This window comes from Physella acuta, unplaced genomic scaffold (genome assembly GCF_028476545.2).
Source record: "Physella acuta isolate Inbredline_101_S28 unplaced genomic scaffold, ASM2847654v3 ptg000074l, whole genome shotgun sequence".
NCBI lineage: Eukaryota > Metazoa > Mollusca > Gastropoda > Physidae > Physella > Physella acuta.
Genome location: NW_026731594.1, coordinates 79,621 through 95,952, shown reverse-complemented (window position 1 = coordinate 95,952; position 16,332 = coordinate 79,621). Strand labels below are relative to the sequence as shown.

The 16,332-nt window shown below is 35.0% G+C and overlaps 1 protein-coding gene across 1 annotated transcript; it reads left to right on the top strand.

The window, feature by feature from the left end:
- The first annotated feature begins 4,329 nt into the window (after window positions 1–4,329).
- LOC131953060 (uncharacterized) lies at window positions 4,330–6,994 on the top strand. Its single transcript, XM_059316078.1, has 2 exons — window positions 4,330–4,572; window positions 5,591–6,994. The coding sequence occupies exons 1-2, from the start codon at window positions 4,409–4,411 to the stop codon at window positions 6,906–6,908; spliced, it is 1,482 nt and encodes a 493-aa protein (XP_059172061.1). The 5' UTR covers window positions 4,330–4,408; the 3' UTR covers window positions 6,909–6,994.
- Window positions 6,995–16,332: the final 9,338 nt, after the last annotated feature.

The window sequence follows — 16,332 nt, the reverse complement described above, 5'->3', positions numbered from 1 at the left end:
ATTTTCAATCACTAAATCATGTAAACAATTATCTTAAGAACAAAAATAATTAGTATTAGCCTCGAGCTGTCAATTTGTTTTGTTTTGTTAGTACGTCACGCGTTACGGTTTAGTATTTTATTACTACAAGATTTACTTTGTTTAACCTACATCGGGTATCGTTGTAAAATCATTAATTAAAGAGAATTCCATCTATTCCGTAAGATAAATATTTGTGTTTTTCTAGAAAATAGTGCGTTTTTAAAATGCTTTTTTTTTAAATTGAAAAAATAAAATCTAATTGATGTCGTCTTAGCGGTCTTAAGCTTGAGTATGTTAAGTGAATGTAATACTATGTTTACATCTGACCATTTGGAGGTTAATTTGAATTCCCACTGTAGATGAGGCTAGATCGCTGGGCATAGCAACTCTTCTGGGAGAGAAAACTCTACGTATAAACAACTGCTGCCTTGTAGTTTGTTCTTGGTTAGACAAAAGCTATGGAAGCAAATCCAAAAAAAAGAAAAGCAAATCAGAGTCAGCGGTCCATATGACACACAACAATTTGACTCGTAACAAAGAGTAGTGTTAGAGCTAATCCTTTTTATATTAAAAAAATAAGAACAAATAAGAATACCTTGATTTAATTGGAAGGAAGGATATGTTACAGGCCATGTGAACGGAGTAGGCGGAAACAGGTTGTAGTTTAGCTTCTTTTAACAACATGTTCCTCAAGGCTTCTACTAACTTGTGCGATCAGTACCTATTCAAATGTGGTGGAGCTGGGGGCAGTTAAATCAAAGAATATTTGAGATGTTAAACGACAGTTTTTAACTAGCGTCTTGCTGGTCATCAAGCGAGTTCTAGATAACTAGGCATGCTGCCCAGCTTCGCTTAGGCTTTCAAAAACATTGAGAATTTGAATGCTTAATTAATTCGCCCGAGGGTCGGTCTACGACCTTAGGAGTTATGAAGAGGTTCCTACGTGGACAATTTTTTTTCGATTTATAGCTCATATAAGGCGCCGGTCAGTCGAGGTCTGTTTTGACCCCCTCATCGTAGATCTTTAGGCCAACCGGCACCGGCCCCCGTGTTCTGTCGCCCCAAGGCAAGATCCTGCCAAATTTGAAGCGCCTGCGGCGCCGGGAAGTGCCCGATGTCGTGCACCCGACAACTTTGCTTCATATAGTATAGAGATTAGCAAATTGCATAGATAAACAAAGATTTCCAAAGTAGTTCCTTTCTTTATAGTCTAAAATAGGAAGATTCACATATAAAAAAAACAAACTAGGTTTGACTTGGTGTGTCCCGATCCAGCACCACCTGTGTGGTATCAAGTATACTATTATCTCAGCTAATTAGGTACCTTTTAAAATATGGAGAATAAACGAAGTGTTTTAAAAAAATAACTTACGCGAATATGCCTATTTTTTCAAATTAATTGTTACCCATAATTAGCCAGTTTCATTGCTAAACAAACAAAGATTTCTATAAAATATTTAAGTCCTGAAAAAGTTTATCATAGAAATTTATTTTTGGAATAGATTCTACAGTAGATAGAGTCTAAATCTAGATCTAGAATAGATCTTAGCGACGTAGCGTCTAAGTGTAGTTTTTGCGTAGATTTAGATCTAGTCTAGATCTAGAATCTCTAGATCTAGAATCCAAATAGATAAAATAATTTTTTTAAGTTTAGGCCGAGAATATCGTATTGTATAGTCTACATTTCATAGCGTACATAGCTCTAAATCATATTTGAATGAAATAGTTCATTTTTTTAAATTCTAAACTCGGAAAATGACGTCATCAGTTTCGTGCTCTTGTTTTAGTGTTTTAGTGTAAACAATAAGCGACGTCATTGTTAAATGCGTTCTTGTCCCACGTTTATACACTTTTCCGGTTGCATAAATAATACTGTTTCTCTATATTCGAATACGCCTTTATTTTTTTATTTTTTTTTATTTAAATAAAATTGTGGTTATACATTTAAAACATCTAACATATTATTTTCAACAAAAGTCCGTAAAAAGTTCTTCATATATCGCTGCCGATTCTGACGTGATGTCCGGCGAAATTTTTTTGCGGACAGACAGAGAGAGAGAGAGACAGATGTGCGAACGTGGCCCATTATAGATTTAGATTGGAATATAATATCTCACAGCCCCACGTATGTTGGGAGTCTCACAATATTTTTTCGAATAAGCAGCGGTTAAAAATTTAATTTAATGTTCCATTCTTTGCCCCAAAGAAAATTATGTAGATCAAAGAACAGGGTTGATGGTCATCAAGAGAGTACTAGATACTTTTGATGTAATGTGGTTATCACGGTCACAGAATTATATACAAGCTAAACTATTTATAGATTAGAGCCCTCGCTATGTTGTGAGTCCTCAGATTTTTTTTTCGAATAAGAAGCGGTTAAATAATAAATTTAATGTTCCATTCTTTGCCCTAATGGAAATTAGGTAAACCATAGAACAGTTTGGGTAACATAATATTTGGGCTAGTGGTAGGGCACTTATCTTAAATAGCTCAGGCTCTTATCCACTATAAATATGTCCATGATCTGTGGCATAGTGAAAACCAGTGTTTCTTTCAGACTTTTTTCTCAGTGGGGGGGGGGGGGGGTGGATGGAAGGGTTGGGGGGCACTTAATATTTGGGGGGGGGGGCGGACAACATTTTCCGGGGGCGGACGGTGGACACAGGTAAAAGTAAAGGTTTTCTATTTTTCTATATAAATTCCATTTCGTTCTGTGGGGCGTTAGACTTTCTTCGGGGGCGCTGCCCCTCCCCTCCCCGAAAAGATGCCTGGAAGAAACTGGTGAAAACGATAGTGCAAGTCACTTTTTGTTTTACTATGTAGTTATTTGCTTCATTTAACACTATCACGCCTTCATTTAAGGTAATATGTGATGTATATAATTATAAAGTGATGATAGTGCAAACAAAAATAAAAGATGTAATTTATATCAATGTTTTTGTAATTATAAGGTCATGAGAGTAAATCACTTTAAAAATATTTATTTAAATTTATTTTAAAAAAGGTTTTAAAAAATCATGATTGGGCATTATATTATTTGTTAATCACATTACTCGCTTTATTTATTTTAATTAAGTTATTAGAGGGAAATATATTTAGATAATTAAATCACGTGTTGATAATTTATTGTTTTTAATTAACTAACAAGGTGGAAAATTATTTTGTTAATTACATCACGATTTGTGCAAGTCACTTTTTGTTTTACGATGTAGTTATTTGCTTCATTTAACACTATCACGCCTTCATTTAAGGTAATAGATGATGTATATAATTATAAAGTGATGATAGTGCAAACAAAAATAAAAGATGTAATTTACATCAATGTTTTTGTAATTATAAGGTCATGAGAGTAAATCACTTTAAAAATATTTATTTAAATTTATTTTAAAAAAGGTTTAAAAAAATCATGATTGGGCATTATATTATTTGTTAATCACATTACTCGCTTTATTTATTTTAATTAAGTTATTAGAGGGAAATATATTTAGATAATTAAATCACGTGTTGATAATTTATTGTTTTTAATTAACTAACAAGGTGGAAAATTATTTTGTTAATTACATCACGATTTGTGGGATTTTATTGTTTTAATTACGTTACAAAGTGAAAATGTTTTTTGAAAAGTAAGTCATAGGTCAGTAATTTATTTTTCATAATTAAGTCAGACCTTGGTTCTTATCGTATATTAATTTATTTACAATTCAGTTTTTTTTTTAATTTGTTTATTATGACAAGAGTTGTGACTATTTATTCACGATTTATGTTAGTCTTTTAAAGAAAACTGCAAACCTTGTCTCTAAATCAATAATTGTTTGTGTTTGTATGTGTGTATGTTTGTCAGAGTGTCTGTGTGTTTATGTGTCTATGTGTACGTGTGTATGCGTATCTGGATGTCTGTCTGTATGTGTGTATGTGTGTCTGTATGTCTGTGTCTGTATGTCTGTGTCGGTTGGTCGGTCGCCTTATCTACTAATTTTATTTCAAGCGATAACACTAAACCTTTTTTTTAAAATCAGTAACCCTTTTCACTATGTTTTTACTAAACGTGTGAAGTAATGCCTGTGTCCATTTAGATATCCCCTGTATACAGAACAAAGATAACAGTTAACTTTATCTCAACTTCCTTGTAACATTTAACGAAAATGTAAGATAGTAGGCCAACTTGTCAGCAGAATATAGTTCCGCTTTGATAATCAGCACACGTACGTTTTATTTGTGTAATGAAACGCTCATTAAAAAAGAGTTACATGCTTATTATTTCAAATTATGCGGAATATAGAGTGTTATTATAAATAATTTAATATAGTACGTGCGTTATAATTGATTTTAAAACTGTATTATACCTTGAATGCAGCATTATGTAGTTATTTAACCGTCTTATTAAATAATGAGCGCCAGGATGGTAGTGTTGTTTAGCCTAGTGGTGACATGTCTACCACGACATGATAGTGGTCTGCCACAAAATGGTATAGCCGTTATGTTCGTGAACTCAACTGACTACACGACTCACCTGGTTGTGCCCATACTGTTTAACTATAGCACGTTCAGTGAGTAAGTACACGTCTAATTATTTCATTTTATTATACAGTATTTCATGTTTATAAGTACACTTTAGAATATATATATATATATATATATATATATATATATATATATATATATATATATATATATATATATATATATATATATAAAAATATATAAATATAAATATATATATGTATATATATATATATATATATATATATATATATATATATATATATATATATATATATATATATATATATATACTGTACATATTACCTATCCATATTAATCTCCATATTCGGCTTACTATCCTAATACAAATGCCTATCGTTACTAACCTCTATTTTAATTTTCCTATCGCTAACCCCAACCGTAACCCCAATTTCTATTATATATCCCTATGCAAATCCGTTGCCTTTCACAATACCCTTCACTTACCATATTCTTATTACCTAACCTTTATGCGAAACCGAGCCCTACCCTTACTCTAAACATAACTTTTTTTCAACCTGTTCCTAATAAGTCGCTATCCATTTCTCCTTGACTTAATAATGGCCTGCATTTTTTTTTTGGTGGAAAAAAAATGAAGAGGGCTAATTTATAGGGGGCGTGAGAGGAGGGGTTTAAGGGTTGGGGTGTGACATTGGTTCAAAAACACGACATGAGAAAGTGAGGGGGTTAATTGACGGGGGAGGTAATATCCTGCTCCAAATTGTATTCAGATTGTCACTATTACAGTCATTAAGAGAGTAATTGCAAAATACCCAAAAATATGAATTTTACTACTTTAAACCTTGTATTAAACTGTATTATAATACTTTATACTATTTTACTATTTCATTTTACATTGAACAAAATATTTGTTTCTCGTGTTTTTTTGTTTTTTTTAACATTCAGTTATAGTAGTCACCTTTGGTGTATCTGTTTTTTCTTTTAATAATATATTATTTTAGTATCAGACATTTTAAACTAAAATACAATAAGAAATATACATTTTTGCAAAGATTGTAACAATTTATCAATGATACTATATTTTTAGCTTTTACGACTGCTTGCAATCTGGACATGATTCATGTGGTGGTCACTACAACAACGGTAGCGTTAGCAATGTCTACCACATCGGTGAAGTCTCAAACAGTTCACATATATGTTACTACTGTATGGCGTGGTACAACCAACACAATTTCACATGCGAAAGAAGGGAATTTAATGATAACAGCTCGGATTTAAATGTATTTTCGTTTTCTTTCATCGATGAAAGTTGTGTTCATTTAGTTAAAACGCATTGCGGAGAATATATCACATTTGTAGGCATTAATATTACATCGTGCATGAACTCTGCCTCCACGGGTTGTGTAAAGAGAACAAATGTAGTAGATCAAACATCTACTGAACCTTTTTTGACTGGAGAACAGGTTTCTTCAGGCGATATCACAGACGAGCAGACTTCTATAAGGTCTACAAGCATAGTTCAATCTACGTCAGCTGTTACGCCAGAAACAGTAAACGACACCGATAAAATAACCACCAAATCTTCCTTGACCAAAGAACAGTTTTCGTCAAGTGATATCACACACGAGCAGTCTTCTGTTTCATCTACAAGTATAGTTCAATCTACATCAGCTCTAAAGATAGAAACAATATATGACACCGATAAAATAACCGCCAAATCGTCTTTGACCGAAGAACAGTTTTTTTCAAGTGATTCCACTGTCAGGCAGTTTACCGTAAGGTATACCAGTAAAGAACAATCTACATCAGCTGTTCAATCCCAACCAGTAGCTGACCCCACGATTATTGCCGTTTCTGTTACCATCCCCTGTGTTATCTTTATCATCGTCATACTCGTTCTTATATGCACCAGAAAAGCTTTAATCCGGAAACTGCGAACGCATCGAAACACGAAGCAATGTACGGAAGCTTCAACACTACACACCGTAAACATTGATCTTCCTGCATCTGATAGTGTACAGGCTAACATTATACACGAACTATCTCAATGTAAATATACTTTTAACGAAAAACCTAATGAAAATCAAAATGCTTCGACACATGAATCTATAATTACTACTTCATTGGATGACGCTCCAAATCTTGAAACAGAAAACACTGGCATCGCTCTCTACAACAACATTCAAAATAACAGTTCTGTAGTGTATACAAATGTTGAGGGCACAAATGATAATGGGAGTTGTATTCGTACATACAATAAAAACGTTGAAGCCCATACTTTGCTTGAAGATTTAGATGGGCAGAATAGTGGGACAGTTTACTCTAAACTGGGTGAGATCAAACGAGTGGCTGACAATCCTTACAACAAGCTGGCGAGTGTTGAAGGGGTTTGTGATGGTCTGTGATTCACTGATACCAGTCCAGCGTCGGACATTGGTCAGATGGGTGATCTGCAATCGAACAATCACAATTGATTTGCAGTCACTTATTCTTCAGGCGGAGAATCTTCAGTTTGATATTGCGACGGCTCAGGCTAAGAGTTCGCGAATCTACAAGAAGGCTGACGGGTCTGGTTATGTTTATTTAGGTGGTGAAAAGTTACAAGATGATTCGGCTGTAAATATGAAGACAAACAAAACCAGCACTAAAATGGTAGAGCATATCAATGTTAACCCGAAAGACCAGAGTTCGAATACGGGTTAACGTTCATATAACGTTGCTGAGCCCACCCAGGTATTATGGGAAAGTAAAGGCGGCTGGGCATAGTATTGACCACACTATCCCTTCATATACCGAGGTTACAGAAAAACGTTAACTCTGTTTCATTTGACTCATAAAACAAAGTGACAAAGGCGCGGTAGAAACGTTACCTGTTACGGATCAGTTGTAGGTTAGATAGATATAGGTTAGAATAATCTAGAATTAAGGGGAGAGTGCGTGTGTGAGTTGAGTTTACCCTAGAGTATTGTTAACCCCGGTGTGTTTATGTATTGTTATCCCAAGGTTGAATGCAGTTTAAAACCTGGAGTGAACGGTTGTAAGGGTTAGTTGGTAGCGGTTAGTGCTAGGTCGACCTTGTAACGTTGAAAGTGAAACTAAATAAAAGTATACTATATGTGTCACGAATCGTTGTTGAGTTGAATCAAACCCGGACGTAACATTACCCATTACAGAAATTTACCAGAAGAGAGCCAAATGTATCTATGTATAGACAGAATATATAATTCACATAAAAGCTATTACACAAAACAAATAGATAAAGTGACCACGTCAAGTAACGAGGGACATAAATCACACAAAAAACTTGATTAACAATTACATTTCAACATTTTATTATCCTAATTGTTTGCTTTTATTACGAATGTTAAAACTAGTACTCTTATTGTGCTTGTATTTAATCTATAGTCGCTGCCTTACTGTGTTTTATCGAAAAATGTAAATCCCCATTCAGAAACTGCAGTGTTGTAGAGGGGAAAACTTGCACTTGAGCTTCATGCCGTACAGCTTCCAAAGTACAACAGAGCAAGGAGGTTGAGGGGTATTTAGTAGTTCAATGGAAAGTACAGTGCAGCCGGACTGAAACAAGTGGCACCGAATTATTTCCTAAATAAATACGCTATAAGTATGTTCACATAATTTTAAACCCGTTCGTTATTTAATAGATCAACTGTCCTGTTAAGTCGACAGATATGTTTTACAAATATCAATTATTTTTTTTAAGTTTCTCTTGTGATATTTGCAATAATATTTTTCCTTTTTAAATTTTATAGTTCTAGAATGATTTTTTTTCTTAGTAAACAACGATCGTTTCTTTATATGGGAGGGGGGCATTGATTTCTATTTCCGCCTCTGATTAACCAAAACACATACACCCATGTAATTACTGACAAATACTCAGATCTCACAATACACTTAATACCCAGAACTAAGTGACAATCAGACACGTCAGTTTTACTATAAGTAGTTTTAAAACATACCTACAAAAACCAAAACAAAGCATAGCCTTTCGAAACCATACGCTTAGTACAAACACTAAATATAACCATATATACAAGACTAGGAAGTGAATTAACACTATCCACGCTTGATATCTGCCCACTAATAGATAGCAATATCACCTGAAACTGATAGCAAATCTTCATGTCGTACATATTTCATGTCACATGTGCATAGACATCGTATGTCGTGTACACATATACAGGCATTATATGCAGGGGCGTAGCGAGGGGGGCGAGGGGTGCGGGTGACAACATTTAGGGAGGGTGACACCAAGGCAGAAAATAGCAAAACATAGAGAAAAATGATAATTCCGCTGAATTAAGTGATTAATTCGAGTGTTAAATAGTCTTTTAGAAAGTTTCAGAGGGGGGGGGTGCAAAAAATCGAAAATTGAAAGTTTGTCCCCGGGAAGGGTCGCTACGCCTCTGGGGGGTGACACCATTAAGTGCCGCACCGGGTAACACCTAACCTCGCTACGCCACTGCTTATATGAGTGTATTGTTAATCTTGCTCCAAGAGGTTAAAATAACAGTAATCCAAGTTAAACACGTGTATCTAAGTATATAACTGAAGGGGTGGGGTCATTTCTTTTTTGGCACGTCTAATTGTTTTTTTTCCTGTGGAATATCTCTAACTACTAGTCGTATTCTTGTTACCTATTCCAGGATATGATACTTCTGAGCATTATTATATTCACCCCTCTGCAAAAAGAGTTCGCGAATGTTTCGAACAGTGTGTTTTGTAATAGCATAAGTAATAAATAAAATACAACTCACTTTTTGTATATGCACTTTTTACATTATTAACAGTTGAAATTACTCTCGAAAGTTGTTCGTCAATTTGATTTGCTAACATCTATCGTGATTACATACCTTGGTGAACTCATTCTTTGAGCTCATGGGACGTAACCCAAAAATAACAAAGCAACTAATTATACCGAGTTAATTCCTCTCATATGTCAAAATGTCTTAACTCACTCTCAGAATTTACAGTTTCTCAATAACATGTTAATTTCCATCTCGCGTTTATTCGCAAATATAAAACATGTTTTGATACTTATTCATGTTTAGTATTTTGTGAGAAACGTTTGTAAACAAGTTTCTTTCTAGAAGCGGATGACTATGATGTCGAGAATAAATGCCCAATAGAAACTCTGTACTCAGGTTATCGTATTTGCCTATAAACACAGAGACATACGATTTACAAAATCCGTTTTTTTTCAGATTCAAAAAATGTAAAACGTCGAACTTTGTAATAATCTCATTTCGATTAATGTTGCACGATTATTAAACTTCCTATATAATCCGTATTCAAGAAAGTAAATGCTTGTAAACTTATTTTTTAAAAGACGAATAGCACTAACTTCAACCTCGTATATGATGCTATCATTGTATAAAAAATAATATCTATTAACCAGCATTATGTAATGGTACATAATGAAGCTTGAAAATTAACTATAGAATCCAGTGGCGTAGCTAGGATTTTTGGGCCCCTTTAGTGGGCCCTCAGAGGCGTAGCGACCCTTCCCGACAAACGGGAACAAACTTTCGATTTGCACACCCCCCCCCCTTCAGACTTTCGATTTGCACCCCTCCCCCCTCAGAATTTCGATTTGCACCCCCCCCCCCTCATCTCAAACTTTCGAAAAAGGGTCTTACTCTAGCTTTACGGTAGCTACGCCACTGATAGAATCCCTTTTCATGTTTGTCCCCATTATCATGTAACGTTATTTCACTGCGCACCGGAAATATTCCATTTATTTCCCTTACAACCTGAATAGAAAATGTTGAGGTATTTACCATTACGCACCTTTACCGTCTGAAATTGTTTACATTAAAAAACAAAACAAGTCCTTAATATTTAATTGATTAGCGCGCGCGTGTGTGTGTTTGTTTGTGTGTGTGAAATTTTCATTTTCAAACTCAGACAACAGGTTCCAAGTGTGGAAGTGTGTATGTGCGTCTGTGACTGCGTCTCTGTGTGTGTTTGTGTGTAGTTGTGTGGGCGGTAACACAATCTACTTCTACATTTACAACACCTTTGGAGTTGTGTTCGCCTTAAAACATCTGTATGCCAACAAGTGCTTAGCGGCCTACTTTTCATTTTGAAAATTGCATTTAATGGAAACATTAAACACAATGTTGACTGTTACACGTAAAGATTTGCCATGGACTTGTCAAAAAAAAAAGGCTTGCCGGCATCATACACTTCCTATCTTAGACCGGAAGCTGCACGGCGTGATACCTTAAGAACCGGAACTTGAAATGCATGACATTTTAAGAACCGGAACTTGAACTGCTTGAAGGTAATGATTACAAAATTACAGAATATGTTGTTTTCTTTAGCCAGGGAGTTTGAATATTTTCAATAGTTCAATGACACTGGGTACTATCGAATATATTTTGTGATTTGGTAGTTATATGTCGGGCGGGAGATACAGAAGTAACACAAATACCCAACATTTTTTATAATGTTTGCTTTAATGATGAGTTTCTTTAGTTAACTGGCGAAAATTCTGAATAAGTAAATGTGTGTTGATTACATCCCAAATTAAAATGTTAATAAGAAAGATAAAAAAAATATTTAACTATGAGAGTTGAATGTCTAAAACAGTTTTCCTTAGTATGTTTGGAAAAAGACCAGCTTTTTATTGAAATCTGTTGTCTTGGTTAGGGAGGGGTTTGTATACACGTTAAAACTATTATAATTATACTTCTTCTTCTTCGTTCTGAATTTTATTGTTGGAAGGGATCCCCTCCAGCACATTAAGTAAACGTCAACTGATTATGTGCCATGGAGGCCATTGAGTCCGATTTCAGCCTGCTTTTCAATTATATTGCAATTAATCGGAGTTTTCGAGCGAGTAAGCATATTATTGCTAACTTGAAAGTCCTAAGTTCGAAACCTTGGGTAGATGAGTCTCGTCATCTGCGGACAGCAACCCATTTAGGTAAGAAAACTCCAAAATCAAGCAGGAGTAGAGCCTCCTAGGCGATAGGATGACCAACTTTGGTTTACTTTCAGTAGCTCCAGCAACACGCCCGATTCCATTAGCTGTGTGGAGAGAGGGGGTCTGATATATAAGCAACATCTGGCTCTTTTCTTCTTAGGGCCCAGGCTTTGTGTTTGGATTTACAATGCGCAATCATCCAATGGTTTATTAGACTACGCAGCCATAAATAATTTTAATAAATCTAAACGCCGGCTTGGCAAGGCAGGACAGCACATTATTGCCGACTGCTGAAAACTCGCCTTCGGAACACAGGTAGAAGAGGCACCGTAGTTAAAGACAACAAACATGTAGGACGTATCCACCCACCTGACTCTAATTAGGGAAGCCAAGGCAGCCAGGCGTAGGGATGATCACACTATCCACAATGTCGAGTTCATAAAACAGATGAATTTTAGTTCATAAAACTCACGAGTCTGCGGCGAAAACTAATGATGATGATTGCTAAGTAGGCCTATAAATAAAACATTTTGCTCAGTTATGTTCATTTATTTATCCTTCACAATTTATCTAGGTCTTACCATTTAAAAACATCTGAAGTTGGTCTTGTGGGTGACTACAAATATAGGATTAAATGTGGTGGTTGTGCTATATATTCGTACAGTGTCATCTGAACTTCGACAAGATTTAAAAATATATCTAATTTTCGGTTGGTTGAACTCAAGTTATTTCAAGTTAATGTTGGAACTACATACCAAAGAAGTTAACGGTGAAGGGCGCGGGATTATATGCGTTTATTCTCAGACGTTCTAGTGTGTGATCTATTAAAAACTTTAATGGAAATTGGTCACGTTTCGTAAGACTGGCGTAGAACAGCTATCAACAAACGCCCAAGTATCAGGGGTGTCAAAGTGCGCTTTTGCCAGCAATTGTTTACAATATCCATGACGTTCTAGGCCCAAACTTAGTACAGAGTTGGTTCGACGATTATATTAGCCCACCGCAAAGCAAGTATAGAGCAAGTAAACATGTTTTTATATTAAGTTAACGTATTTCCTAATTTAGTACATTTACCTATTTAACAAAAATATGTCCTAATTCCTTTCGGAGCTGAAATAATTGTGTATTAAAAATGATGTATCTTATTTTTTCACATTTGACGATAATGTGGAAAAAGCCGTTCAAAGATATATAAAACGAAAGCTTGATTTGTGTAATGGTTCCTAGCTCTCTGTTTATTTATATGATATTTTTGTTTTATAATATTAATTTTGAATATTTTCCTTTTTATGGTTATGCCATTAATGTTTGCCAACCTTTCATACTACAACTCATGTAGAATTTTCTGCGAAAACGGTGTGTGTGAGTTGATGTGAGTTAATGTACAACAATCACTGTTATAAAAGACCTGTTTGTTTTTTAATAAAATCGCTATCAAGGTTAATGAACATCATTATGTATGAAACGAAAAATGCATTGTTTTTTTGGTCGGATATTTTACTTCCTAAACGGCCCGGGCTCCGCCGCATTGCGGGGTTTGACTTCATAATCGTTTCGCCCCTGATGTTGTTAGCTTTCTCAATCATTGTTTAACCTAACTGTACGTGAAAACCTACATTGCAATGCTTTGTGGAAACGACAATCCTTACGTTCTTGAATTACGCGATAAATCGATGAAGTCTTAAAATCTCTCAAGCTTCAAGCTGTCATGGGCCTGTCAAGAATTTTTTTTTACATGATTAATATCTTGTTTCAATAGTATTGTAACAGGAAGTGTAATAATCTTAGACTAATTAAACGGTGAAAAGCTCGATACAACTATTTCCGGGTATTTTAATGCGATTTCCTTCTGGACATCGCGTTATTGACATTGCATGAGAACAACACGCGGTGCTATAGCATCAAACGGAAAAGCTGCTAGTTGTTCATGCAATTGTAATACAAGCAAGTCAGTGACAGAAATATCAATTTAAAAGGTGGCAACTATACCCCACAATGTTTTTAATTTTTTTGTCTTTACTGAGTCTGTCAGCACGCTGTCAAGGTAAGATGATTTTGAAATTATTCATTTTTTTTAAAAAGATTTCATGAACATTAAAAGTTTGTTGGTTATGTATGTTAGTGTGTCGCTTGTATTCCAAAGTAGCTGATCCCAATGTCAGTAAAATGAAAATACGTAATGATATGCACCTATAGCGTTACCATCATGATTACTGTCATCGCTTTAGGTCTTCTTCTTCTTCCTCGTTCTTAATTTTTAGTGGTGAAAGGGATCGAGTCTTATCTGCGAGATTTTTTCGAATTTAAAAACCATGAACTTTTGACGACTCGACCACACCTCCAACACAATTAAGGATACGTGTCAACTGGTTATGCGCGATTGAGGCCATTAACTCTGATTTCAGCCTGCTTTTCTTTTTGGATTTGCTTCAATAGCAACCAATAACAAACTTGAAGTTGTCTCTCCTAGAAGAGTAGCTGTCCCCAGCTAACGAGGCTCATCAGCCCGAGGGTTCGAACTCGAGACTTTTCGGTTTAGCAACCATGAGTTTTACCGACTCAACATTTAACTCAATCACACTACTTGAACATGATCAAAAAATGTATTATAAATATAATTTTTTTGCAAAATGAAAATGTTTAAAAAATAATAAACGAGATTGATCTCTATGGTGACTGAATTACAAGGATATAAAATAAAGCTAAAAGTATAGAAATCTTTTTTTATAACCCTTTATTAAACACTCAACATAATAAACCGGGAGTGATCTCCCCTAAACTTTCTCGAATATTCTAATATAACACTACGTGGGATGGCAACTCGGATTAAGTAAAGTTTAAGTAAACAAAAATCATGTCTATATAGACATGATTTTTGTTTACTTAAACTTTTAAAAATACAATAAAATCTAGTAGAAAAAAGAATTGCGCACCAAGCGAACGCCAAAACAAAATGTGCATAAAAGTGCGCAATATTATTAGTACTTTATAAATTTACATGCGTTTTTTGAGAAATCGGAAATAGCGTAAATTAGTACTTCCGGTCAACGGAAATTACTCAAAATTTGACAGAAAGTAGACAATTAGATCTTTTACTTACGTGTGAATATTCATTTATCTATCTGAAATAGTACTCAAGTTATAGGCTTTTGAAACTTTCAAAGTAGAAAAAGTACCACTCCAGGTTATCGGAAATCGCTCAAAAGTTGACCAGGATCTACGATTTTGATAAAATACCTATATATGAAATTTCATCAACCTAGCTGTAACGGTACTCAAGTTATCATGTTTACACACACACACACAGAGAGAGAGAGAGAGACACACAGACATACGGACAATATTGCAAAACTATGTTTTTCCGACTCAGGGAGCCCTAAAACGTCGAGATTTGCAAAAATCTCGATTTTTTTTTTGCACGCTTATATACGAGAAAGTAAAAAGATGATGTGTACATTTTAAAAACGACTACATTTCATGTTATCATTCAAAATTTCTCATTTGAAAAAAGTTTGGGCACCCCGTCAAAAGAGCGCACGATAAAAGAGCGCCGACATAAGAGCGCAGACGAAAGAGCGCCGACATAACAGCGCACTAATTTCCCGACAAAAGAGCGCCGACATAAGAGCGCAAACTAAAGATCGAAAACCATAGTTAATGGTTAATAAAAATTAACTCAGATCAGAAGGCATCGTTTGATCTTAACTCTTTATTGTTTCATTAAAAAAACTAATTGTTCAGTTTCTTTAACAAAAAAACTGATAAAATCAACGTGAAGTCCAATTATTCAAAACACAATCTAATAATACATACAAAGATTTTAAATGTTAGGCCTAAATTTAGAATATAAACTGAAATGAAATGTAACAAAATGAAAATATATTTCAAATGATTAAAACGTTTCTTTATACTTGCATTTATATTGCTAAGTTGTGGGCTATACCTCGTATTGAATAATTAGCATAGGTTGAAGCAATCCCCTGCAATCTTTGGTTCAGCTGAACATATTTGTTATTTGAAGCTTCTGGTTGATTATCTCCAGCTAGATGACGTTCTAGTTCGATTTCGATGCGATCTTGTTCCAGACGAAACTGGTTGATCAATTTATAAACAACAGGATAGTTTCTCCTTCGCCTCCCTAAGTACGTATCCTCCTGATGATGCCAGAACAACATCGTTCAGCATTTTCATCCGTCCTCGGCAGCCATCGTTCTTGCAGCATCTCCATGTCGTACTTCCATCAGCTTTTGCTCTGTCCTTTCCACATCTGTAGCCTTCGACCAATATAATAACCTTCCCTTTCTGTGATTCGATCTTCTCAATGTTACTTGGGTTAGAAATATTTTCAAACTGCATTCATAACATATTAAACATAATATATCGTACCGCCGATTGTTTAATTAAAACAAGTATTAACCATGTCATATTCGTTTACCGTACAACATGTGTTGTTTTTTTTAATTGACTGCGCTCTTATGTCGGCGCTCTTTTGTCTGCGCTCTTATGTCGGCGCTCTTATGTCGGCGCTCTTTTGTCTGCGCTCTTATGTCGGCGCTCTTTTGTCGTGCGCTCTTTTGACGGGTCACCACTAGTTTGCTATTTTATTTTTACTTCATTCAAAAACTTATTATTAAATAAGCTATTTTATTTATTTTGCAATGTAATACAAGTAAAGTAAATAAATACATACTATGGTCGAGTGGTAGAAATGACGATTTTGTTTCAAAAAGTACCCGTGTGAGTCTACGAGAAACACTGGCATCCACATATAAATTATGGTTTGAATTATTTTATTTTTTCATGAAGCTGGGGGCGGACGTGCAAGACACTGCACGGATATGACTTTCATATGCCACAAGAGATGTACATCGCAGGCTCAC